Genomic DNA, 26,800 nt, shown 5'->3' on the forward strand with positions numbered 1-26,800 from the left:
CCTTATTCGATAGCACCTACTCTACATAGTTAATATGACGATTAAATCAGATATGCTCCACAGAAACTCCATAAAGAACTGGAAAACCCAGTCATTACTGCAGAGAACATCCAACATTACATCTGGGTAATCCTAAACAATTCTATGTTCGTAACTTTTTCTCTTGTTTAAATTATCTTTTCTCTACCCTTTAGAGATAGCTGTTCAACAGAAATATAAGTGAGCCACAAATGTGAGCTCGATACAAAATTCAAAAAATTTCAGTAACCATGTTAAACAAGGAAAAAGAGATAGATGAGCTTAATTTTAAATGTATTTTTTTCTTTAACCTAATACATCCAAAATATTATCATTTCAACAGGGGATCGTCACTACAAAAATCAGTAGTAAGACACTTTACATTTTTTTTTTCCATACAAAGTCTTCAAAATGGTGTGTATTTCACACCGATGTCACACATCTGCCTGGACCGGCCACATGTCAAGTGCTCCCCTACACTCACTACACACGGCAGCTTTAACTCTTTCCCGATGTTTCTGTCCCGTGATTTGGGCCACCATGCCTTGTCCAACAAAAACCAGCTACTATCTTTAATTCTTCGGAAGAACACTGACTGGATGAAGTTGGCTCCACTTCTCAGAGCCACGGGACAGTTGGTTCCTCTGTTTTAACAGAAACAGACTGGCAGAATCGTGCTGCCCACGGCCACTGAGAGAGGGGGTCAGAGGTGAGAGACACAGTAATCCTCGGATACAGCCTCACGCTGCTGGGCAGCCGCCTAAACAAAACAAGAAGTGGGATCTGACGAATTTGAAAAGACACATGTACCCCTATGTCCACTGCAGCATTATTTACAGTAGCCAAAATATGGAAGGAATCTCGGTGTCTATCAGCAGACAAATGGATAAAGAAGATATGGTACATATATACCACGGAATACCACTCAGCCATAAAAAAGAATGAAATCTTGTCACTTGTGATAACACGGATAGACCTAGAGGGTATTATGTTACATGAAATAAGTCAGACAGAGAAAGACAAATACTGTATGACTTCACTTATATGTAGAATCTAAAAGATAAATGAACAAACAAAACAGAAAAAGACTCAAGAGAACAAACTGACTAGTAGCCAGATGGGAAGGGGGATAAGGGATGGGTGAAAAAGGCGAAGGGATTAAGAAGAATGAATTTCCAATTATAAAAACAGCCACTGAGATAGATATGAGGCCCAACATCGGGAATATAGTCAATAGCGCTGTGATCACTATGCATGGTGCCAGAGGGGTGCTAGACGCATCGGGGTGATCACTTCATAAGGAATATAAATGTCTAATCACTGTGTTGTACACCCGAAACGAATACAATCTTACATGTCAAATGTAACCAGAAAATAAATTTTAAAAAGTGGGGTCCATCGTGGCAGGGGTGATTTGTAAGGCTCTGCCATCGAAAGCAAGGCATTCTGCCAGCAGAGTATACTACTTGCTCATCTAAAGCGCTGGCGGGAGCCGTGAAATGGGCATCTCTGGGAGCAGAAGGTTCGTGTCTGTTCTTCTTGTCCCGGCCTGTCCTGTAGGACAGGAGACCACACAGGATCACGGGCCTCAGGAGACTCCAATAAGCAAGGGCCACACCTCAGCCACGCCTATCTCGTGACAATCTATCTATTCTATTTTTAAGACACCAAGAGATAGAGCCCAGAACCTAATTCTTCTCAGTCTTATATTATTCTCACTAAGGCTAAACCACATTTCCCTTTCTTTGCTTTCAAAATGCTCCCCCTAAATATGCATGCAGATCAGAAAAAGAAGTGAAGAAAGTAATTTTAAAGGAATAACTGTATGAAGATGAGATTTGAGAAATTCAATACGAAGCACGCGTGGCATCCTCTCCACTGGCTGTGGACACCTCAGGAAGAGGCTGCCTGGGAGACGTACATGATGGCGACCTCTCTTATTTAGATGCAGGCTTTTTCGAGTATATTTCTAACAGGTTGACATAATTTTGGAAAACAGAGCAAAAGACATTGCGTCCGGGTTTGATGGGAGGGTGAGCTGGCTGGACAAGCTATCCCTATACCTACGAATAAGGCTAATTTCTTACTGAATGTCCACCTTGTCTCTCCAACTGGAATTAAGGATTTAAAGAGTGACATGGAAACGTCCTGGATGTCAGGGAACTAACTGCTTGTGGATTTAGGGATGAGCCTTTCGAATATCAAACCCCAGTATGTGCATTCCTGACCTCCACCCTTTCCCTGCACCCGTGTGCATCATGGAGGATTTCTGTGGGGCAATCAGGGATTTGGAAGCACAGACTCCACTCAGTAATCCCAAAGGGAAAGCATGATGTGTTGGGATTATGGCCATTCTGCTCTGCGATCCAGAGAAGGAAAATGTTACTAACACTAGTCATGTCTACACCACCACAGAAAATGATCTCTGTGGCTGGCTGGTTACCAGCACCCTCCCGGTGGGAAGCGATGGCTACCTGTTGATTCTGTCAGCTCAGTCTTCTAGCACTGGTGAGGTGTAGCCTTTGATGCGTCTCTTACCCTAATAGTGGCCAAAAAACCCAATCTCCCACCTCAGCCGCCATGCTACTCATGAATGCCTGTCACCCTCGGGGAAGCCCGTGTGGCCCTCCACATTTCCTCCCAACCTGACTCTCCATCTTATACACCTTGTCAGGTAAACATGGAAACGTCCGCCCCGCCCATCGCCTCAACTCCAGATCAAAAGACGGTGAGAGGCATTGCTTCCTCTAAGGCTCGTTACAAACATTCGGAAACTCGTCTCGACAATGAAGCTTTTGGCAGCAGCGAACCTTATCACCTCATGAGCTTATGATATCTAAAAGAAGGGTAGGAAGTCAAAATGTTTTCTGCTATTCAAAACCTAGAGGTGGGTCCAAATGAGCTGGAGGGCAGGGACTCCCTTTAGAAAGGATTCTGTCAAAAGAACGTAATGTTGGACAACAGAACTCCGCAGAGCAGAAAGAAAGGGCATATATTTAAGGTGGCTTTTGTTCAATAGCTTTAATCTTATTTCCCCAAGTTTTGCCAAAGCCCACTCTGCAATAAAGTAGAAAGAAAGTAGTTAAAATCGTTCTTCCTTTCTTTCCTTTTTTTGTGCTAAACTAAATCCCCTACGAAGCAATCATTCTGTATTCTGTAGCAAAAAGTCCTTTAGGGAAGTAATACCAGGGCGTCTGAGGATTCACCCACTCTTTTACTCAACAAGGATTTATTTAGCGACATGTGTGCCAGGCATTGGGCTGGGTACTGAGGGCACAGTGATCAAGACACAGACTCAGCCCTCAATTTGTCGGTGGCTCTGGGAAATGCAGCAAGTAAACAGGCAATGCCAGTGAGTGTGACAATGACTCGTGACAGTGCTGTAAGGAGGAAACCACTGGGGGAGGGGAGGACAGTAAGACCCAGACTTGGGAGGGGCAGAGGGTAGGGCAAAGGAAAGCCTTGGTCGGGGGGAGAAAGTGTCTTCTAAGCTGTGACCCAAAGACTTAACGGAAACCAGCGGGTACAGGGGTGAGGATGGGAAAGATGATGTTCTAGGAAGAGGGAGTAAAACGTGAAGCGTGTTCTAAAAATGGGAAGGGAAGAATATGAACTCCTCTTCTTTGGCCTAATTCAACATTTTCTTGGTTGCGAAGGGCTTAGAACGACCTTTCCAAAACTCTGCCTGTCAGTAATTAAATATCTTTCCTGGGATTCGAGTCCATTTCAGATGCCTCTGCTCTTTCTTTCCCAGGGCAGGCTGGCCAAGAGACTCTACCTTCCCTGTCACTTGAGCTCTCGTTTCCTGTTTCAGAAGGTGGCTGCTTGCTAAGCCTCCAAGCTTTGATACAAAACAAAGCGTCTCAGTCATACTGGACCATTCCCTTGTGAACTCACACTGATTTTGAGCCACTTAAAGTTCCAAGTGCTTTGTTAAAGCTCAAGATCCTGCTAATTGGAGAGATCATGCTCACCTGACAGTTCCTCTCTACTACCTTACACCCCAAATCCATACCACTCTCCATAAGACTGTAGGCCCAGGAATCTAGCCTAATAAAGACATGATCCAACATGTGGGAGAATTCTACACACATGGATTAATTAATCATAGCATTTTCCTGTCATAGTGGTAAAAACTGTAAAAACCAAACCAAACAAAAAACAAAGCCCTTGAATGTACCCAAATGCGTGAATGATTAGATAATAATGGCATATCCATTTCTGGGATTTATGCAGCCATTAACAGAGATGACAACTTACGATAACTTGGAAAAGGCTAGTGAATGACAATGTTAGGTAGAAAAATAAAATATAGCATTATATATACATTACGATCACAACCATGCAAGAAATACAAATATGAAGAATGCTGGAGATTTGCTAAAATGAGAACTGTCACTGAATAAGTGTGCTGTGATTATGAGTTATTTCTTATTTTCTCTGTTTCCTACATTGCATTTACGATGCCTTTATAACTTAAATCCTATTAAAAACATTAACTCTTTAAGTTAACAACTGGATCCCTTTGAAATCTGAGCAGCATGTACAAGGGAACACGAGGTGAGAGTATTTACATGTGAATCTCCCCAGTGAAGCCGTATTGATCCCCTCAGTGAATGGGCATGTGGGTGTTACTTCACCCTACTGATGAACTAACTGTAGCTTCTTCATGGCAGAACGTGATGGATGATAAAGAGCACTGCCCTAAGAATGTGATAGACATGTGAGAATATGAAACCAATATGGTTATAAAAGTGGGAGTCGAACAACAGATTTGAAATTAAGTTCTTTAAATCAAGTTTGGAAAACTTCACCATGCTTTAGGGCTCTGGGTCAAACAACGCTTTTTTTCCCAAGAGTAAGCCAAAAAGATCAGGGCCTATAGGATTCCAATTGCTTCTCTGACCTGTCTGACACCACAGTTTGAAGATCAATTCATTTCCTCTGTGTCAGTTTCTCCAGATGTCCAAAATGAGATGGCAGTGCTGACCCCAGGATGGGGTAGAGGGGTTAGTCAGCTCTTATAGGGGAGAGAGGCCAAGAGATTGCTTCTCTTTCGTCGTATCCACGAAAGCTTAATTCGAAAATAATAAACTGTTTTCTAGACAACTAGAAAACAGATTTAGTTGCAGCAAGAGTTATTTAGGTTATATTATAATTAACTTCTTCCGAGCAGAAAGAATAGCTAATGTCAGTTGTGGGATTTCCTTCTCTAGAGATTTGCAACAATAGGTTAGATGTACATGTGGCCTTGAATGCCTTAGGGGTGGTGTACAAAGAAACGGAATGAACGAAAATAGCAATCACACACACACAAATACCAGGGTGTGTCCTAGTGCTCCTCTCACAGATTTTAACAGATTTGGATTTGAAAACAGTTTACATTCTCCCCCATCCCTCAGTTGAGTCCAAGTCTGAACCACATCAGTCTCAGAAGGAACTCAGAAAGTCGGCCAAAAGTCATTTACCTGTACTAGGAGTTCCAGCTTCCTGTCATCAAGGAGATGTACTTGACATCGACGGCCCTCCGTCATCTGAGAAGAAAGAGAAAGATGGTCACTGAGAGTCCAGCGGCCTGACAAATGGTTAGAGGGCTCCCTGCAGTGGCCCCCACCAGGCATGTTCCTCTGCACAACACCTCCCCGGGAGTCGGTGCTGTGTAATGCCAAGAAACGGCAAGACTGGTTCGTTCGTTCATTCGTTCATTCAAAAACATTTATCAAGCACTTTCTACGCGCTGGGGTGGACAGCGGCACACAAGACAATGTCCCTGCCCTCATGGAGCTTGCGTTCTTACGAGAAGATACAAAATAAATTAGCAAACTCATAACGTAACGTCCGGTGGTGATACGTGTCACTCATTATTTAGTCATTCTTCCACTCAATAACGTGATCGTCATACACGAGAGACAGAGTTCAGTGTCCGTTCTCTGCCGCCTCTGGCGTGTCCCAGGCACTGATCATGAGGGAGCAGAAGACCCCTCCTCTGGCAACTGCATTCGATTTCTGATATGTCTCCCGTCTCCTCGTTTCCGACCCTCGTGCCCAGAGCGCTTTCACCTACGACAGAGGAAACACAGAGACCAGCGCTCACGGCTAAGCCTGACCCCCACCCCCGTGTGGTGTAACAGAAACAGGCGCCAGGGGACCAAGCTGAGTCTTAGCCCCACTGGTTCCTGGCTGTAGGACTCAGGACCAGCCTCTGTCCATCTCTGCGCCCCAGTCTCACAGACAAAAATGAGTGGGCTGGGCCCAGTGGGTGCTGCTGAATATTTAATAACTGGCTTTCTAGACAAAAAAAAAAAAAAAGCCATAACTTGTAGCATTTTCTGGAGCCCTGGCATCACCCTCAAAGGGAATCCTCTGAAGAACAAGGCTTCTCATAGGTGTTGGCCACCATGCTCACCAAAACCTGTCTTGCTGCTCTCCAAATACCAACGCTACGTCCAATTTCTGGCTACTATCATGACAACACTGGGTACTTTCAACGGACAAATAATCTGAAGAGCGTAGATGACGGTAAAGCGTAGTAATGTAATTAGGAAGTGACGTATTTTGAGTATTTATCACCTTTGTTTTTAACGTAATTTCTTTAACTCTGTTTATACAATTTAATTTTAATGACGGCTTTAATAATTTTAATACATTAACAATGAGTATGAGCTGGCTCCAACGCCACTGCCTGGACAAGAAGACTCACAGGCTCCTTCTAGCCCTCGTATTTTTCCTTAAAAGTAGCCAACCTATCGTCCCTCAAGTCACTTCCCCTAGTGATGGGCCCTAAGCCAAGCGGGACATGCTGCTGGGATGGCACCAAGGTGAACCGTCTCTGAACGGGAGTCACAGCCATGACTCAGCAGCCCCCCGCTCTGAGAAAAATCATCAAGGAGGTTTCGCTTGCTCCCACTCTAACAGAGGTTGAAACAGAGTAAACATTGTGGGAAAATTTTGATCCAGAGGCTTTCGCTTTCACACAGATAAGCCAAAGCAGGCAGCTACGGACGTGCGGTGGGCCTGTGTGAAGTCCTTATTCCCTTTCTGAGCTCTGGACTTCAGGCGTTAATTGTCTTGGCAGGAAAACGATCTCAGACCCCATTAGAATCCATCGACCTTGCACACAGTAGGCATCCTAGCTGACTGACTTAATTGTAAAAATTCATCGGCTTTTTTAAAAAAAAATAAGTGGAACTACATCAAACTAAAAAGCTTCTGCACAGCAAAGGAAACCATCAACGGCATGAAAAAGCAGCCTACAAGTGGGAGAAAAATATTTGCTAATCATATACCTAATAAGGGGTTAATATCCAAAATATAGAAAGAACTCACACAACTTTTAATAGCAAAAAAAAACGACAACAACCCCAAAACCCAATTCAAAAATAGGCAGAGGATCTGAATAGACATTTTCCCAAAGAGGATGTCCTGACGGCCAACAGGTACATGAACAGGTACTCAACATCACTAATCTCCAAGGAGATGCAAAGCAAGATCACAGTGAGATACCACCTCACCCCTGTTAGAATGGCTGTTAAGAAAAAGACAAGAAATAACAGGTGCTGACGTGGAGAAAAGGGGACCCTCATGCCCTGTTGGTGTGGATGTAAATCGGTGCAGCTACTAAGGAAAAGAGTATTGAGGGTCTTCAAAAATTAAACAACAGAGCTACCTTATGACCCAACAATTCCACTTCTAGGTATATATCCGAAGAAGATGAAAACACTCAAAAAGATCTATGCACCCCATGCTCACTGCAGCATTATTTATGAGACGAGATAGGGAATTAACGTAAGTGCCCACTGATTTATGAATGGATAAAGAAGAGGTGGGACATACATACAATGGAATACTACTCAGTCATAAAAAAGAACGAAATCTTGCCATTTGTGACAACTCAGATGGACCCCGAGGGTATTAATGCTAAGTAAAATAAGTCAGACAGAGAAAGACAAATACTTATGATCTCACTTATATGTGGAATTTAAAAAAACACACAAACTCGTAGATACAGAGAACAGACTGGTGGTTGCCAGAAGTGGGGTGAGTGGGGTAGGGGAAACAGGTGAAGGTCCTCAAAAGACGCAAACCTCCAGTTATAAATAAGCCCTGAGATGTAGCGTACAGCATGGTGACTTTAGTTTATACTGTCCCGCATATTTGAGAATTGCTAAGAGAGTTGATCTTAAAAGGTCTCATCACAAGGAAAAAAATGCGTAACTATGGGAGGCGATGGAATGTTAACTCGTCCCATTGTGGTGGTCATGTCACAATATACACAAATACTGGACCGTTATGTGGTACACCTAAAACTAATACAATGTTATAAGTCAATTACACCTCAAGGAAAAAAAAAAAAACTTTTATAATGAAAATAAATGACTTTGCTGGGTGGAAAACAGTCCACCAGTTTCATTTCAGTCATTCTCTTGAGTTCAGTGAAAGCTACTACAATTCTAAATGAGACAAATATATGCCGCCACACCAAAATATATGAGCAATTCTTTCGTCAAAAAAATACACCAAGAATGTTTGCGTTTCGACAGGGCAGTGGGCAGCAATGGCACAGGTACTCTGAATATCTGTTAGATATTCAGCAATTCAGTTTTCTTTTACAAAGAACCGAAGCCTCATGCCTGGATTTTTTAGGAAGGAAAGAGCTACGACCATCCAGCATATCGTTTTGAAATTCCTTTAAAAACAGTTATTACAGGTTTGAGAAAATTCTCTGAAGGGTGGAGTCAGGGGAGAATATTAAGGAAGAAATGCTGCTTGTCCTTTACATCTTTAAAACAGAAACTTCTGAGCTTTACTGTGGTATAAAAGGTTAAGGATATAAACGCGTTCTTGAGTCACTTATTCACCTTCCAACAGGTCTTATAAAAGCAGAGGAAAATTGGTATCTGAAAGACATTACTGTATCAAATAAAGTTTTAATCATAGTAATGCGAGGTGGTGTATCATTCTCTCAAAATATTTCAAGGCATGCCAAGTGTGACGTGACAATGAGTTCATACCCATGTCTAAGTTTCCCCTGAGGTTCTTGATTTCATCTGGAACATAAAACTCTCATTACGTTAATCTAACCTTATCTGCTCAGCCCTGGAAGGAAGGAACATGCATCGAGATGTTAAGATCTACCCAAGGTCTTCCAAGTTCACTCTTCTCTGCAACAAAGCCCCACGGCTAAGTCCTGGGGAATTTATAAGCATGCTCCCTATTTTCATAGGGAGTTTACAAGCGGCCTCCTTTTTGGAAGGCGATATGTTGCTGAAAAAAGTCAGCCCAGAAACATGAGTTTAAACAGAAACTCAGCTTTGAATCATCATGTGTTTGAACGAACAACTTTCTTTGGCCAGCACGGCCAAAACAAAAGAGGGCCCATTTGTTGTTCTGTACTAAATAAAGTAAGATGGGAGTAGCCTGTTGTCAGTTCAGAAAGGTTGACCATTTGGGGTGTATACCGAGAAAGAGTAGACATCTGTAGCTTTGTCTGCCTTGCCAGGCATAGTGAAATTTCCTTTTGAATACTAACAATTGTAAAATAATACGGCTTTCCTTGTTTTCTTTTTCAGCTGTTCAGGCACAATTGGAGTGCTGGCATCACCCTCAAAGGAAATCCTTTTGGAGAACAAGGCTTCTTGTAGATGTTGGCTAGCTGGCCACCACACCAGCCATAAATCGTGTCACTACAATACAATCGTATACCAAGCAGAGGCCTGCCAAGCGTGCTGTGATTCTAAACAATGCATAGAAAAGTGTTGGTTTGAAAGTGAGGTGTCTACTCCATTTACCCAACTTTGCTGTTAACATACGCACTGAATCACAAAAGCCATGCAGAAACATGGAAATGCATTTATGACACTAGCTTCAGTGAGCACAGCAGAATATGAAATGGTATGTGTCCTATAAAGGCAGCCAATAAAAATCGCCGTGCATGCAGACAGGAATTAGGAGGTACAAATAAACTAGCTGATATGCTACGCTTATGGGTGGTTCTCCCCACCCCACCCAGATATTACTTAATGTTGTTGTTTTCTTTTGTTTCGGTTTTTTTTCAGTTAAAAAATTGTGAGAAAGAAACTTGATCTAGAAAAATGAATGTCAGTGTTTGAGATCAACCATAGGCAATGTAGCCTGCGAGGCTCCTTTCTCAGCCAGTTTGTCTTAGATTGTCTGTAATTTTAACATATCAAATCAAATTAATTAATTTACAAATGAGAATTATGATCGTCACATAGGTCAGAAATCCAAAGACTGAAAGTTTGACGCATTCCCTCCCTGCAGATGGAATTACTAGGAAGCCAAATGTGACTGGAAGTGGCTCAAGGAACACAGAATCTCAAGGGTTTTGTTTGTTTGTTTTTATTTTTTTTAATCTCCATATTTGAGAGCAGCCGTCCACAGCAGCCTGACTTCTCCTGAATGTGCAAGGTGCCACTGTCCAAATGTGGCAGGGGGTCCCCGTCCTCAAGGTTTTACTAGAAAATGACTAACTTGCAATGACAACCCCCCAAATGGTGATTTTAGGGTGCTTTATACGGAAAGGCATGGGGTACGAAGGCTCAGCATGTGACAATATACTTTATTAAGAATATTTTCTCTTCGAATTCAAAACTAAGTAAAATCCATTATAATATGATTATCATCCCTCTTTCTCTCTCTATCCTGACCCCCTCCCTCCCTCCCTCTCTCCCACTCCTTGAATGTCCTCTTTCCACTTTTTATTGCCCTTTGTCAAATGATTTCTATACTATGGTATATATGTACAGAGGAAGAAGTAACCCTAGTGCACCGTTTTTAACATTTTCATAGACATCTAATGCAGTTGTATGTCATGACTGACTACAGGGTAACAGATTCTGAACTTAGAAAAAAAAAACAACATGGTTTTTAAAAATAAAAAGCTAAAAAATATTGAATTAACACATGGTACCATTATATTTCCTGATGCTAATCTGTACTGGAACTGCTGTCACTAAGACACTGGGGGGTGGGCGTGGGGAGCAAAGATGCTTAGAGATAAACATTTTTCAACTCTTTCCCGTGTGCCTACTGGTTCACGTCCCTGTGCGTAGTAAGTTACTGAGCTGTGATTCAGATTTGTTTCAGAGACAATATCTTTATGAGACAATAAAATAAGAAATATTAAAGACTCACTAGGATTATATAAAAGGAAGAATGAATGTTTCCCAAACATGCTTTATTTAGGAAAATTATCTGTGCTTCCCCGAACAACCTGAAATCCTATCCTTTAAAACTTTATCATCAAATAGAAAATTCAGATTTCAAAGGCATCCCAGGCCCGGCCCGAGCACAGAGGCTTGCCGTCCAGCACGCCGTCCCTAAGCACGGTCCACGAAGGCGGGAAACATGGGAAGCATCCGGATGTCTGACAGCAGCACCTCGCCATCTGCCCTTTGACCCAGGCCATTTTATGGCTCAGGAGGAAATTCCAGAGACATGACTTCAACTTCCCATTGCGACTCATTGTGGCGGCTTCTGCTCGCAACACGGCACATCCCTCTCTGCAACTCAGTTTCCTCCTCAGACAAGTGAAGGCCCAACGACCTGTCCAGGCACCAAAAAGTCGCGAGATCAGTCTCAACTGTCCTAGAGCTGTCACAGCTAGAGATGAGTGAATGCAAGACATTCCTAGCGGCCTCAAGAAACTCAACCCCACAGCAGAATACACAGACAGAAAGGGCTTCAGGGAAGTTACATTTTCTTAAAAATATTCATCCACTTGCAGTCCAAGCCCCAGGACTTCACAGCACACAGCTCCGCGGGGCCCTGGCCATCTCTAGAGGGGGTACTTCATCCGACAGGAGGCCGGGGGCCCAGTCCCTTCTCCGCTGCAGCAGTGGCTCCCAAGTCACCCAGGGCCATCGACAGAGCTGACACGAGATGCTGGAGCAGGCCTGAGAATGGAGGTTCAGGAGCGTGAGCGCACGCCACGTGGGGCGACATTGACACAGATGACGAGAGCCACCAGGCCACTGCGCATGATGCTCACAGAGGAGAGGGAGGCCTCCTGCTCGCCCGGAGGCCTGCCTGTGTCCCTCGGCAGGTTCAGGTGTTTTTCTCACACACACACCGTCCACAGCACAGGTGTCCATGCAGACATCCTTTCCAGGCTGCTGAGTGTGGTCTAAACCCCAAAGAAACAAAACACGCCAAGAAGCAGCAAGAACCTGTATCCCGACCGGCATCCCACCGTCCTCCTGGAGGCAAGGAAAGATGAGCGAAAACACCTGGCCTCTGTCACGTGGTGTTTTGGCTCCCATACCCTAGTGACAGTGTTTTGTGTGGAATGAAGATGCTTTGTCCAAAGGAAAAGGCAAATATCTCAACTTTTTTTTTTTTTTTTTTTTTTTGGTTTTGATGACTGTACCTGGAATTTTTATAGCAGAAGAGGAGATCTGATGGGCAGTTTAGATGGGGACCCCAGACTCAAGGAAAACAGTTTTTAAAAGTCCAAAAAACAATAACAACAAAATGATAAGGGTGACTCTACGGGTCTAAAAGAATAGCGTTTGTATGACATGGAGACTTTAAAAGTAAAAATTTGATCACGTCGTGAAAAGAAGATCGAATGAGAACGTGAAGACTGAGATGCCCAAAGAACACAAAGTATGTGCATGGAAATCCCAAAGGATACTAGATTTTAGCATTACACATGCAAGATGTCAGCGACATAGGATATTATGTATATTACGTACATAGACGAGGGAGTGTCATAAACTTATAGGGACAGAGGTGAAAAATGGAAGCCAAGGTTTAAAACAAGAAAGTCAAGGACAATGGAAGAGCCTTTAAAGACACAGTCAAAGCAAGGAGATCAGGGAAAGGAGTAGTTTCATTGTTTGGAGCCAACGGCTTTTTATTAAAAGATGAACCACTGAACGACTCAGTTCCTGTTTTGTTTCAACCTTCTCAACCTAGAAGGGAAATGATAAGACTAACTCTGAAAGAATATAAACCAACTGCGCCTCCTTCCCCCAAATAAATTCCAGGTGGTTCATAAAGTGAAATATTAAAAATAGATACGCAATTATTAAGAGGCCGTTCCAAGCATAGAAGCAATGGATGAGACAAAAGGAAAAAAAATATAAAGATGTGACATTAAAAAAAATTTTTGATAAACGTAATCCCATTCAGCAAAGTACCATAAACAAAAAGAAAAAAAAATGCAAATTTGGAGGTAGGATAACAACTCCAAGGAGGGGTTAATACCCCAAAGATAAAATTTTTTAATTAGCAGGTAATTACAAATTAATTAGAAGACTACTAATGCCCTACAGGAAATAAAACTAAAATGCAAACGGATAAAGTTTGTATTCTTTGACTTAGCAGTTTCTCTTTTAGAAAAGAGAGCCATCTAGCTCTTTAGTAATCTAGAGAGTAATCTAGTAATCTCTTTTAACGAAATAAGAGAAATGCAGTAAAGGATACATGTTAACAGTGGCCACTGTAGTGTGTGTTCATTCCACAAGTGTTTATGGTACGTCTATTAGGTTTCAGGCATCTTATTAGACATATGATGGACATGATTTTGCCCCCAAACTTAAGGAGCTTCTTTGTCCCGGAAAGAACTACCCAAATTAATAGGCTATTACAGTGTAATCCACGTGACAAGGGGGTGGGTGTAAGATGCTATGGAGTTGGTGGGGACCCTAACTCACTGGGGAACTGGGAGTGGTATCCGCAGCAAGGAACGTCTGGCACAGGCACCCTCATGCAAAGAAGGCCTGGAATGGGAGAGAACATGGCGTGTTCTGGAAACGTGAGCTGTGCAGTAGCGCCGGTGAAGAGCAGCAAGCATGCATCCAGCGGTCTGAGGATGGCTGAATCACTCATAAAACAGTGAGCAGCCGCTGAACGCTGCTCTCAAATGAATTTACTCCCAACTGATACAGAAACGAGCAGAGTCTGGAAAGAGGGCTCAGAGCCTACGAAGATACACGAGCACTTGGAAACCTATAAAGAGCTACTAAAACATAAGCTGTCTTTCTCAACGTCTGTATTACCCACCCCTCGACCCATGATTTGTAACTGCCATGATTTGTAACCAGACCCAGAAAGCGTGCCAGAAAGTTGACCAAGAGGTTTAAGATGGTAGGTTCGAAAATTTTTAGATTGGGATCATATTGTTTGTAGCTTTGTGTCCTATGCTCAGTTTGCAGAGGCGAAGCATCATGATTAATGGAATCAAGAGGCTTCCTATACTCTACTATGGTTAAGCCATTTCTGGAAATCTGTGTTCAATTCCGGGTACCATATTTCATACAGAAAATGAGAACAATAAAATGGAGCGATGCTGAAGAGGAGGAACCAGACTGGGTAAAGATGTGGGAGCTCTGTCTTCTCAGGACTGATGGAAAACCACCTGCCAGCCTAAACAGTAGAGGCTCTCGTGGCAGGGGGACCCTGCAGTCTACTGTCCATGCCAACACACTTTTGTGAGTGAAAAGGGAACTATTATCGATTCCACGAAGATAGCAGGTGTAAACTGAACTGTCCTGGGCACGCCTGGGCGTGGGGACTTGCTAATTTGATGATTTAATGCTAAGGTGATGATGAAATTTGATCATTCCACGAGAAGGGAGAGAAGAACGTTGCAATGATGGGCAGAGGTGGAATCAGTGAGTGGAAGTTCCAGAAGACGCATCTGAATTCAACCGAAGTGAGAACTTTCAAACAAGCATCGTCGTTCAGAGTGGAACGGGTTGGCTCATCATTCCCGCCGGGGCCAGAAGGCTGTTAGCCGGGGCGGTGGTACCCTGCACCCTGGGGTAAGCTGGGACAGACCCACACCCTCTAAGATATGAGCCATGCACATGTGTGCACACCTACAGACAAGAATGCTAAGAAAACACACTCATTCTAATAACTCACACTCATTCTAATAACAAATTGCTTTTTGTTATGATATTACATGTAGTTTCATGCAACGAATAGTCACATGATCCACTTACTGCTTCAGAAAATTGTTTTTAAAAATCGCACTACAGACTGGTAGGCACAAACACATTCTACTTTTTCCTACCAACTTCCTTCGTATAAATGTGCAATCAAATGTCTTCTATTTAAAATGCGATGCTGTGTGAAGCGGTGACGTGCGCTGTTGCCAGGTGAGTATTCACGCACCTGATAACGGAGAACCTCCACGACATTCTCTTGGTAACACGAATTGGCCTACTGAGCTCCAATGTCTAATTCAATCTGTCATTTTGAATTAAAATATTAAAAAAAAGTTTTGCTTATATCGTTATCAGTGGGATGAGACAACACTACAACTATGGGTCTCATCAAGCAACAGATTATTTTGTTGCAAATCTTTGGTTGACATTAAAATGATATATACGTGTGATGGAAACAGAATGGAATGACTATCATAATAGGACTCTATTTTTACACATGTTAATAAATATATATTCAAATTACATACATCCTTATATATCATTGCAAGAGTCTTTCTGAAATATGGGTACGACACAACTTAATTTGCATTCCATGGGATACGCTCTAACAGACCCCCAGGTCCAGGCTCAGGAACACACGCATTCTCCGTAGTTTATATTATCTACATGACCACACGGCAAATGAGCAGAGCTGACGTTTCTTCCGCTAGCAGTGGGAGCTGGAGCGTCTTGTCACAGAGGTGAGAGTTTGGGGAGGGTTTTCCTCCCCGGCGAACAACCCTCTGTGTGCATCACTACAGCCACGCTCTCCATCACCCCTGGGGCTGTGGGGAGAGCAGAGTATTCTGGACCAACTGCAAGTGACTAGAATTCCATCCTTACTCTCTGGTGACTTTTGAAGCATAGTGGGAGAATGGCCACCTAAAAAAGGAGGGTGGCCCTCTGGGCCACCTGCTCTCACAGAAGCAGCACAGGACACGAAGCACACGCCCTACGTGACTGGGTCCAGCGCCCAGTACCCGGATGCCAAGCCGTCCAGGTTTGGGCAGGAAGCACCGTGGCCCAATAGTGGACTCTCTTGAGACTCATGCTTAAATCGGACTAAATTTCTAGTGATATCACACCTGAGCAGATCCGAGGAACATGGGTACCCCCCATGGGGTGGTCCCTGCTCCAGCTCTTGCCCCTCTCCCTCCCAGCACCACGATAAAAGGTACAGGGAGAGCTTGGGAGCCTGCAGTACACAGAGCTTGGGAGCTCCCTTTGACATGTGCAAGGGGCAGTCGGTCTGGGCTGGAGCCAGCCTCCTGCCTGCTTACCCAACCAAGTTCTCTGGAAAGGAGGCTGCTGGAGCCTCCCTGGCAGGAACTTCTCTCGCCTGCAGGAGGTGTGCTGGCAGCTCGCTCCCTCCACTCATCTTGTCTGAGATTTCCACACTGACAGCTGCTCCAGGACCACCTCAGACTCCTGCTGGGTACCCTGCTCCTGGGGCTCCTGATTCTGCTGCCCCAGCTTCATGCACAGGACAGGTTTCTAGAGCTGATGCATCTGCTCCCCCCAAAACATTTAAAGATGGGGGTGAGGCTGGGAGAGTAAAAGAAATGGAGAGGGGTGAGAAGGGGGAAGGAGAAGATTCTGAAATCAAATGAGGGTTCCCCTGCCTTCACCCCCTTCTTGGTAGTGGAAACTGTCACAGGAAATCATGCAGTCCCTTCAAAAGCAATGGCCATTGCAAATGAGAGATCTAAGGACACCCAGGGTACATGTTGTTAGCAAGTCGTTACAGCCATAAAGAGGTTACTTTGTATATCTGTTAGTCAAACAAAAAGTTTGACTAATCCGACACAGAACAATTTCTTAAAGCCTTCGTCAGGAGGGTGCGCATAGTGAAAAAGGGTGAACCTCAGCCCACCATTCGGGCTGTTTCCACCGAAAGAAGGGACGAGGGATGGATACATTTTTGCCTGTATCCAAACCAATGAACAAATGGCAGGGTTCCTGAGCTTTCCTCTTTCCTGACTGAACCAGTATGCTGCTGCCCAAGGGTTTACACGTGTCATCCCAAACCCTTTGGTGACCAAACTTGAGGGTATTTTCAGCATACGCTTTGGAAAAAGACCTGGAAATAAGTTTGTGATTAGATCGCTATATCAAGAAAGCCAAAAATTTAAATCAGAACAACATATGAGGCAGGGACAGTAATTAACATTTCATATCTTTCATGGTGCCCAGCATGGAGCTTTAAATGCAAAAGAGCCTCAGTAGATATGACTGATTGAAAGTACGGAGCTACAATTCTTGATTGCGGGATGGCTTCGTGGGTGTAGACACAGGTCAAAACCCAACAAACTGTACACTTTAAATATGGGCAGCTTACTGTATATCAATGATACAATGTGTATCAATAAATCCACAGAGACATTCCTTTTACAGAACCGAAAGACAGAGCATCATGGCGGCGTAAGCGTTCAGCAGGTGCGACGGCACGTCTCAGCAGCGCTCTCCACCGGCTGAGGAATTCCTTCATCTTTTATACCGCACGTCCTTTTATTTGAAGTGAGGTGCTTATGGCTGATGTGCTCAGTACCGGGCCACAGAGGCTTCATCCCCTCCACGTGGCTGAGGCCCACGCTGGACCTCTGCTCCGACTTGCCCCTGTCCCAGGCTTGGGTAGCGTTGCACACAAACGGCCCGTTCAGCATCTCCACCCGGATGTCCATTCGGCATGTCACGCTCTGACTTCCCTTCTCCCCCAACACCGCCTCCGCCCACGGCTTTCCCCTCTCAGGGAAGAGCAACTTTCCATCACCAAATTCTAGACGTCTCTCCTCATCGCACGTCCTACCTCAACCTACCAGAAAATCTTGTTGGTTCTCTCTTAACATAGCGAGACCCTGAACACTTTTCATCACCAGCGCTTTGTCACTTTTTGGATTCTTACGATAGCCACCCAATTGGTGTCCCTGCTGTCACCTGTCACCTTGCAGTCTCATCCCTGCACAGCACAGCCCAAATGGGAGCCGGGTGTGCCCCAGATCCGCCACACTCCCCGACCACCTCCCAGCCTCCCCCCCCCCCCCAGAGCCAGAGCTCAGCGTCTCCCTGCACCAATCACCATCTCTCTGTCCCCTCCAGGTCACTCTTCTGCCCTTCCACCCCCCCCCCTTCCCACCCTCTGCCCCAGGTCATTCTTCCGCCTCAGGGCCTTTGAGGAGCTCTTTCCTCTGCCTGGAAAATCCTCCAGAAACATACGGCTTGCCTCATCACACCCTTCAAAGCCTTCCTCACATTTCACCTCCTCATGACATCTCCTCTGACTCCTGTACTGAAAACAGCAACTCTGCCCTACTTCTCATCCTCTGCTTTATTTTTCTCCATAGTAATTACCACCTTCTAGTACAAGATATAATTTACTCATTATATTTATCGCCTGCCTCTTCCTCTTAGAATGCAAGCCCCCCAAGGGCAAGAGTTTTTCTATTTTGTTCACTGGCACATTCCTGAGACACAGGGGCACATCAACAAGTGTGCTGACTGACTGACCGACTGGATGAATGGTTTCTGAATGAATGAATCGATCAACAATTGTGGTCCTCAGATACTTCCTGCCATTTTGCAGCCGGGGCTTGCAAGGCTAAACCTCATGCAAGGAACAGGTGGGCTGCATGATCTTTAGTCTCTTCTCTCTGACATAGGAACATGCAGAGAGAGAAGTCTGAGCTAAAAAGCAGAGAGAGGAGGGCAGGTAAGGACACTAGGCACAGGCAGGCAAAAAAGTCATTCTAGCTATCTGCAAACAAAGAAAGGAGAAGCCACGACATGTGACAATCTTTACTCCTTTATATTTTTAGCACCTACCAAATGAGAGGCACACTGTGAGGTGCTATGGAATCAAAGATAAATAGGACACGGTCCTTCCCTTAGAAAGCTACGCGGGAGGGGACATGTACATGGGTCGCTCCAATTTCCAAGATCCAAACTGGAAGAGCGATCTGGAGAGGATGCTTTGGGAGAATAAAGGAGGAAGACTCACACTCTTTGGAGCGATAGGAGAAGGTGACACTGGGGGTGGAATCAAGAAATAAGCAGGGGTGTCCCACAGAGAAGGGACAGGAGGAGCCTCTCAATCTGAAGGATGAGCATTTGCAAGAGGCTGACATCCAGGAAAGGTCAAAGGTACTTGGAGAAGGGCAAGGGTGGGTGTGTGTGTGTGTGTGTGTGTGTGTGTGTGTGTGTAGCACACAACAGACTGAATGTCTGTGTCTCCCTCAAACTCCATATGCTGAAACCTAACAGCTGATGAGATGGTGTTAGGAGGTGAGGCTTTGAGGGTGTGGCTCTCATGAGTGGGATTAGTGCCCTTACAAAAGGGACCCCAGGGAGACCCTTCGCCCCTTCCGCCACGGTGAGAAGGCACCGTCTATCGACTGGGAAGCAGGCTCTCACCAGGTCCTGAATCTGCTGGCACGTTGACCTTGGACCTCCCAGCCTCCAGAAACGTGAGAAATAAAGTTCTGCTGTGTATAAGCCACCCGGTCTGTGGCATTCTGGTATAGCAGCCTGAACGGGTCGAGACAGTGTGTGGTTCACGTCAGAGGAGACGTTTAAGAAATAAGCAGCTGCCAGGCTGTGTCGGGCCTTTATTCCATGTCGAAGGCTGCGGTTTACGGAAATGAAGGTATGCTTGGGGGGGGGAAGGAGTGGGTGGGAAAGGTGTGTGTGTGGTGGTGTGGTGAGACGCTGCACGTGCGAGATTGAGACAGAGGTGGTAAAGGGGCACGTTGTGATGATTTTCGAACGACCCAGGAAAGAAGGAAGAGGCCCTGAACTGTGATGGTGGCAGTGGGGACCTCACCCCCAAAGAATCTGAGAAGTAAACATATGAACGAGGCGTTACAGAAACGTATTGTAAAAGGCCAGGAGAATTAACTGCTAGGAATGCAGCGAAGAGGAAGCGGGAGGCAGACGTGGTGAGTCATTTATCATAGGACAATGATTTTTAAGGCTTAGGAGGAAGAGGCACGGGAGTAATCAAAAAACCACCCCTGGAACTAGTAACAGTGAAGGGAGGCTCGGGAGCGTCTGCTCACCCTGGGGTGCCCTCAGAGGGAGGGTCCCCTGGGGGACTGGATGTGGAGAAAATTGGTCAATAGCCAAACAAAGCAGCAGCCACTTCGAAGCCAGTCTGACAGGCGACCTCGCACAGCGAGGGTCTGGTGAAAAAAGGTGAAATAAGGCTGCGTGCTGGTTTCATCCCCACCTTCCAGTCACCAGGGGAACGCCAGCGTCCTCGCTCCCACCTTTCCAAAGGACAAACAAGAGAGCATGCTCACATCCTGACTTTTCCCAAAGTCCCATAAAAAACCAAGAGCCACTGGCAGTTGGTCTGGAATTATTCCATTGGGTTTTATCAGTTCCCTAGGAGTGAGATCAATTCGACCGCCAAGAAGAAAAGAAGAATCTAGCTACATAAGAAACAAAGGACTGTGGTTTTGGATGTTCTTCTCTGAGTACTTAGATATAGTTCCAAGTTGGAAGTTACAGAGCTCTGTATCTAAATAGCACAGAATCTCTACTGACTAAGTTACAACGTTAGGAAAAGGATGGCAGACAGACCCGGCTGCGGTGGGCAACAGAAACCATATTTTCCACAAGAAAGGAAGAAGGAACCGCAAACAAATACTGGCTTATGATTTCTCCCTAAGATGACAGACACACTCCACCCTGTCAAGACAAACGATGCCCAAAAGCTGTCCCTGAGCCTTCACCTAAAATACACCCTTGTCCTGGATGTGGCCATGATGTTCTATAAATACTTTCCCTGCCTTCGTTCTTGTTTAATGCTCTGATCCTGCTGCCTGGCTGTGCCCGTTTAAATCTGTCTCCGGACGATGAACCATCTATCAGCCTGATTCATTTTATTGAACACCTAAGGGGTTATTGAGTGCATAAATAATTTTTGATGACTATTATGCAAATTGGCACGTTGATGTCTCATGCTACGAGGAAACTCTGCCAGGATTTTCGGAGCGGTCAGGTGGTGGGTGTGATGAGAAAAACTCACAAGCATCTAGTACACTCAGGGTCTGGGCTTATTTCTGCCATTAACTCACTGCACTAATTACTCCGGTAAAATGTAAATAAGAAAGTAAGAGTTGAAAACCTTCCTACTTCCTAGTACAATTTCCAGCTCGGAAAGAGCTAAAGCTCATTCCCCACGCTACTTTCTCTTTGCAAAATTCATTTCGGTATTGTAGATGAGGTGGTACCACTGACGTCAGAGGCACCTTCCACTGCCGCGGCGACTGACCTTACACCCCAAGTGTTCCAAACCCCCAGCAGTTAGTACTGTTGGTCTCCCAGTGACATGAGTAAGCCGGATGGGGAGGGCGAAATACAAAGACAAAAATTCTCATTCTAAAAGAGTCTCCCATATTTTTTACGTTAGGTGCTTCACAGATATGGCCCTTCTGAATGTCACTTTTCTTATAAATAAGAAAACTGGGGCTCAGAGATCGTCACTAATTCGCCCAAGGCCTCGTAGCAAGTCAGGGGCAGAGCCAGAAATCAGAGTGGGGCTGGACAGCACAGCTCCACTTTGCAGCCATACCAGGCCGCCTCGCACACGTCTCGAGTCAGGCGGTAGAGACTCCCGTCTTGGCACCGCAACCGAGACCCTGGCGCGGTCCCCGAACATCTGCGAGCATCTCCTCATTTGCAAAAATGATCTATATACCCACCTTTCCTTCCTGAGACTCCATCCATCGGAAATGTTCGACTTCACTGATAACCCCCAAATCTCATCTGTGCGTGATCTGCGGACTGCACCAGACATCTGGTGTGACTTCAGTCCCTGCTACTCGGCAGCCCTTAAGGTCTCTGCTCTCCTGCCAAGACCTGCAGGCTACATCTGTGCTACTGGTCACTCTGTAGTCACTGTTACGAAACACTCAACCATCCCAATGAAAGGGGATTGAAAAGGCAGAACACTGCCCTCCTTTGTGTTCGGCTCCAATCTGGTTTTTGTCCCTTCTCTCTCTCTCTTTCTCTCTCTCTCTCTCTCACAGAGAAAGAAATATCCACTATTTACTGGGGATCACCAGCGGGGGCTGAGAAATGGGCAAGCCAGCAATGCATTCCCCGGCTCAGTCGGTAGGTGTGTCGCCTCACTCCACTCTTTGGTTTCCTAGTTTGGGTTCGTCCCATCTATACTAGTTCACAGGCATGTGAAGCAGTGAGAGCATAATTGTGCATTTCATGGTTATGAATGGCACAGCCTGGCAACGCTCCGATTATTATTTCCATTCGCTGTCATGCATTATCAATCTAATTCCCCATTACACGCCATTTTTTTTTTTTCATGCATTCCTCATCTGGCAAGGACAAAGAAAGGCAAAAGCCTTCAAGAAGAAGACTCATCACCAGACGAACAGGCTGAATCCGATGGAAACTGCAGAGTTACAGTCTTCAGTTGGAGGAGGTTGCTTTGGGCCAATGTGAAGCGAATATTGCTGTTGAAAGGTTTCGTACTGGCATTAGTACCGAGACTTCTAGCCCCGAAGCTGGCAAGGTATCACTAACTGCAGAAAAAGGGCCATCCACAGTAGGACAAGATTGGACACAGGTGGGCCTCACGGGTGACATCTCACTTTAAACCGCGGGGATTTCCAGGTTTCTAAAGACTTCTAAATATATTAACGTTAGAATGCGGTAGGGGACTTTCACTCAGGGCTTTACTTATTCAGATAGGATCTACTGAGCAAAGGGTTCCTTGTCAAGTGGTGAGCACGGGGAGAACAGAAAGTGTGCAGTAACCACGGACTGGCAAATAACTGTGAACCAGATAGGAACGATATGGTACATGTGACTGTAGGCGGTTTGGGGAGAAGGGTAGACATGTTCAAGTGTTCTTGACCGTGGCTAGTTTCTTCTTGTGATGCATCATGAAATAATCAGCACTCCAACTTTAAAACAAAAAAGCGGAACCCACCAGAGAGAGGGAGAGAGAGAGATCTGGCTTTCTAACCAGCTCTACCCCAGGCTGTGTCCCTGAATTAGAGTTAGCTCTGTGTGAACATGTGCAGAGGGGTCACCCGTACAGTTTAAGCAGAGGCTACCAGCTCTTGAATATTTGGTAGTAAAAGGCCACTGAACTGAACCAGACCCCCTCACAGTCCTTCCAACAATTATGGCCTTTATTCTTAGCAGTAATTTCCATCTTCAAAGAGAAGAGTACTTCTCTTTGAGGGGAAAATATCTCATTTCCACTGATACGATTAAGAACTGAACACACACACACACACACACACACACACACACACACACACACACATACACGCATACACACACTCAGAATCCAAAAGAAGCATGACTGTAACTCACAAAACAGTAGAAACAGTTCGATCATCTTCTGAGAAAGGCATAATGATCATTTTAGGATAATGCTACCCGTGGTGGAACCGGGGCTGCCTCTAAATTATTCCTTATAAGAGAAAGACTGCTGACCCCCGGGACAGAGGAAGGGTGGCAGCTGATGGATTTAGGGAACCCAAAAGAAACTGCTGTGGAGAGAATTTTTGATAAGCTGGGTTTATGCTGATTCGGAAAAGTTCTTTCAGAAGAGAGTAGTGAAACCAGCAGGCCTTTGTGTGCGATGGCGACCCTGAAGCCAGGAGCTGTTGGGCCAGCTCTTGAGGTTAAATGGCCTGAGAAAAAACCAGCACCACCACCAGGGTGCTCGGGTCTGGTTACGGCTGGAGTGGACACCACAGGTAAACTACGCGAAGCGCACCCTTCCCCGACCGGCTGGGTTTTCAGCGGCCACTTTCCCCCGACTCCTTCATTCTCTGATTTGGCTTAATTGGAGGAAAAGTTCAAGTATCTAAGCATCCTAGACAGTCGATGACAAGATCCTTTCTCCTCCTTTTCTTACTTCAACTCCTGCCTTTTAGGAAATCTCTAACATCTTTTCAGAGAGCAATGGACAGCAAAGACTCCGAAAGGGGCGAGGTGGAGGGAACGGGTACCCAGCGTCCTGGGAGGTCACGAGGGAATGAGGGCCAGGGGCACCTGCCGATCCTGTCCAGGTGAGGTACCTGCCCTTTTTACTCCTCCTTTGGTTCAAGAAGAGTATAGTTTTTATAATGTAGGCCAAATAATCACTGGAAGAGCTTTATCTCATGGCTTTTCTTCCTGTGAGGTCTCAGAAATCATGTCTAATCGAGATGCCGGAATTTTCCACAATGAATACACCTGAATAGAGAATTTCGGACACAAATTTTACTGACAAATCAGGTGATATCCAAAAAATAAAAGTTATGAATTAGTCATTGGTGAATCCAGACTGATGCACTCCAATGCCGTGTAGAGAGCGTTAAAACGACATCTGCTATTTAACTGTGAACACGTCTATTCATCATTTTGACATATTTAAGTGGAAATTTCCCAGTAGCTATACTATTTCATTTTTTTAAAGAAGTATTTACATATGCAAAACTATCTAAGCACAAAGCTTTAGATTTGAAAGTGCCTATCCTCTTCGCGGTCTTTCAGTGTGTCAAACTAAATGCAACTCTTAAAACAGGTAAGGACATGGCATGTGAATAGAACTCTAAGTAATTCACACACGTGCGCGCGCACACACACACACACACACGCACAGCATCAATGATGTGACCACGAGTGGTATATTTTTGAAGTAAAGTCGGTAATGATCTTCCCTGGAGGAAGTCTCACTCCATCCTACAAAGCCTAAAAGTCAAAGGTAGCCCGACAGGTCCCCGCAATCCATTATTTCCCGGATCTTCCCTTCTGCTCACTGCCATCACACGTCAGCCACATTTTTTTCACCAACTGATCAGGATCGCCTCCAGAGCTCTTTCCTTCACAATTCTCGTGTATGCACTGCTCCACAGAGCTTTTCCCCAAATTCCGGAACCCAAGCAAGGCCTCATACTTGACTTTGCCTTTGACTTCAGACTGCAACTTTGCCGCTACGATAAAATGGAGCATTATACGCATCTGGGATACAGTTCTCATGGATTATGAAATCAGCGTCTCACTGAACCTCAAGGGGTCTCAGTTTCCCCAATAACGAGATCACGCTAATGGCACCAGCCACCTGCCAGGCTCTCAGGGGACTTGGCAACAATGTGTACAAATTACACAAAGGCTCTATGCCATAAATAATAAGTCTTATTAATAAAATTAGTTCAAGACGAATGTCAAAAATATAGCACCAGCACTGGCAAATCATGCTTGGTAAGAACAAAAGAGGGTAGATTTTCTGATCCTCATTTCTACTAACACGGTTCCTCTTCAATAAAAGAATAGTTTAATTTTTTTTTTTCTTCCTAAAAGGTTACTTCTACCCACACAACTTTGCACATTAGGCATCACTTCATTCCAAGTTATCTGGAGACCACATTCATTGACATATGCTGATTTCAAAGCATGTCCAAATGTTGCTTCCAATTAAATTAATTGTAACTGTTTCACATCTCAGGACCAAATGGATTCTAATCTACCCCTCATTCCTGTTGTGCCTCGAGTAAATACAAATTTCATTTGCACTAGAATGGACCCCTCAGCTAACAGAAGTGGCTCGTCCCCTGACCCTCTAGATTGCAAGAGACAAGTGACACTGTGAGGACCAAAGTAAGATTCCTGCTGATCGGCAGGTCTGCTCTTCTGGCCTTTTCCAGGCCAGACTCCAACAGAACGGGGCCGAAGGCTGTGAATGAACTTGAAGCAGTGAGAAGACGAGAAACAAGACAATGAAATGTGTCCTCCCGAACCCCCGCCCAACCCCACTTTGTTGCCGTTTTAAAGACGGCACACGTAGCTAACTAAGTTCTGTAAGTGTAAGGGGTAGATTTTCACATCCAACTCCTGAGGTACTTTCTCCAGGGTCAGCGGTGGCTTCCCTGGGTGAAGTCAGAAGTTGGCTCCTGGCTCTCTGGTGCTTTCCCGCAAGTCACAGTCATGCTTTTGGAAAGGAGGAGACTTACAGATGCTGACGCGAAAGGAGGGTATCGCGTTCAAAACTGAATCAGGTAAATGCAGATCAAGTCAGCCTGACCAGGTGTCTAAATACAACCAAGGCTACTCCCAAAGTGAGCAGGCTGTCACCCCCGAACAGCTCAGATTTAGAAATGTGCCTGTCTTAGGTGTTCTGAGAATCCCGTCGACCACAAGCCGCTGGGCTTCCCAGCGAACGAAGCCAGAACAGCAGCAGCGGCCTCTGTTGGGATGTTCCATTCACAGGGGAGAGAGCCTCCTCCATTCATCGTGGGGTCAAGGAGTCCTTTACGGCAGCCGGTCGCCTTTCTCAGCGAGCTGAGCTTCCGGGGGACTGGCATGGCTGCATCCTTCAGAATGAGTATGTCTATTGAGAAGCCACCGCCAGAGCTATTCTTAGCACAGCCACCCCTTGGAAATTCCGCAGAATTTGCTTGAATCCACCAAGCAGTTACTCTGCTAACAAGGCATGGGAGAAAGGCACCCGGGTTCCTGATTTCACACCGGCAGCCCCCACTGCTTTCAAAGTACGGGACTGGTTAATCTTTTCTGAATGCAATCTGTACCAAACGTTTGGACAGCTGCCTGCCAGACAGAAGCATTGCGTGGGGTCATTTGTAAATGACCACCACACTAGAGAGGGTTTCCTTCTCTACTCCTCCCCTTTCTCTCTGCATCAAACTTACTGCAGCCATTTGGAATGTAAAGAGCAGTCCATTTTAGCAGTCCCCGGCAGCCCAGCTCACGGCCAGCTGCCTGTCTCCAAGCCACCTTCCTCCGAATTGCTCCCTCCCGCACCCACAAGGACAGGATCCCCCTGGCATTTCCATAAAAATCTTAAAAAA

General features: G+C 45.2%; 1 protein-coding gene and 1 long non-coding RNA gene across 2 annotated transcripts in view; both read right to left on the reverse strand.

The window, feature by feature from the left end:
• The window catches only part of FRMD4A (FERM domain containing 4A), a 282,780-nt gene that overhangs the window by 165,918 nt on the left and 90,062 nt on the right, over window positions 1-26,800 (reverse strand). The window contains exon 2 of the mRNA XM_039877422.1: window positions 5,487-5,552. Coding sequence (XP_039733356.1) covers window positions 5,487-5,552 — 66 coding nt within the window. The remainder of the gene's footprint in view (window positions 1-5,486; window positions 5,553-26,800) is intronic.
• LOC120614615 (uncharacterized) overlaps window positions 24,859-26,800 on the reverse strand; it is a 2,503-nt gene continuing 561 nt past the window's right edge. Inside the window, exon 2 of the long non-coding RNA XR_005656015.1 lies at window positions 24,859-24,928. This is a non-coding gene — a long non-coding RNA (uncharacterized LOC120614615). The remainder of the gene's footprint in view (window positions 24,929-26,800) is intronic.

Source organism: Pteropus medius, unplaced genomic scaffold, assembly GCF_902729225.1.
Source record: "Pteropus medius unplaced genomic scaffold, Ma_sr-lr_union100, whole genome shotgun sequence".
Classification (NCBI taxonomy): domain Eukaryota; kingdom Metazoa; phylum Chordata; class Mammalia; order Chiroptera; family Pteropodidae; genus Pteropus; species Pteropus medius.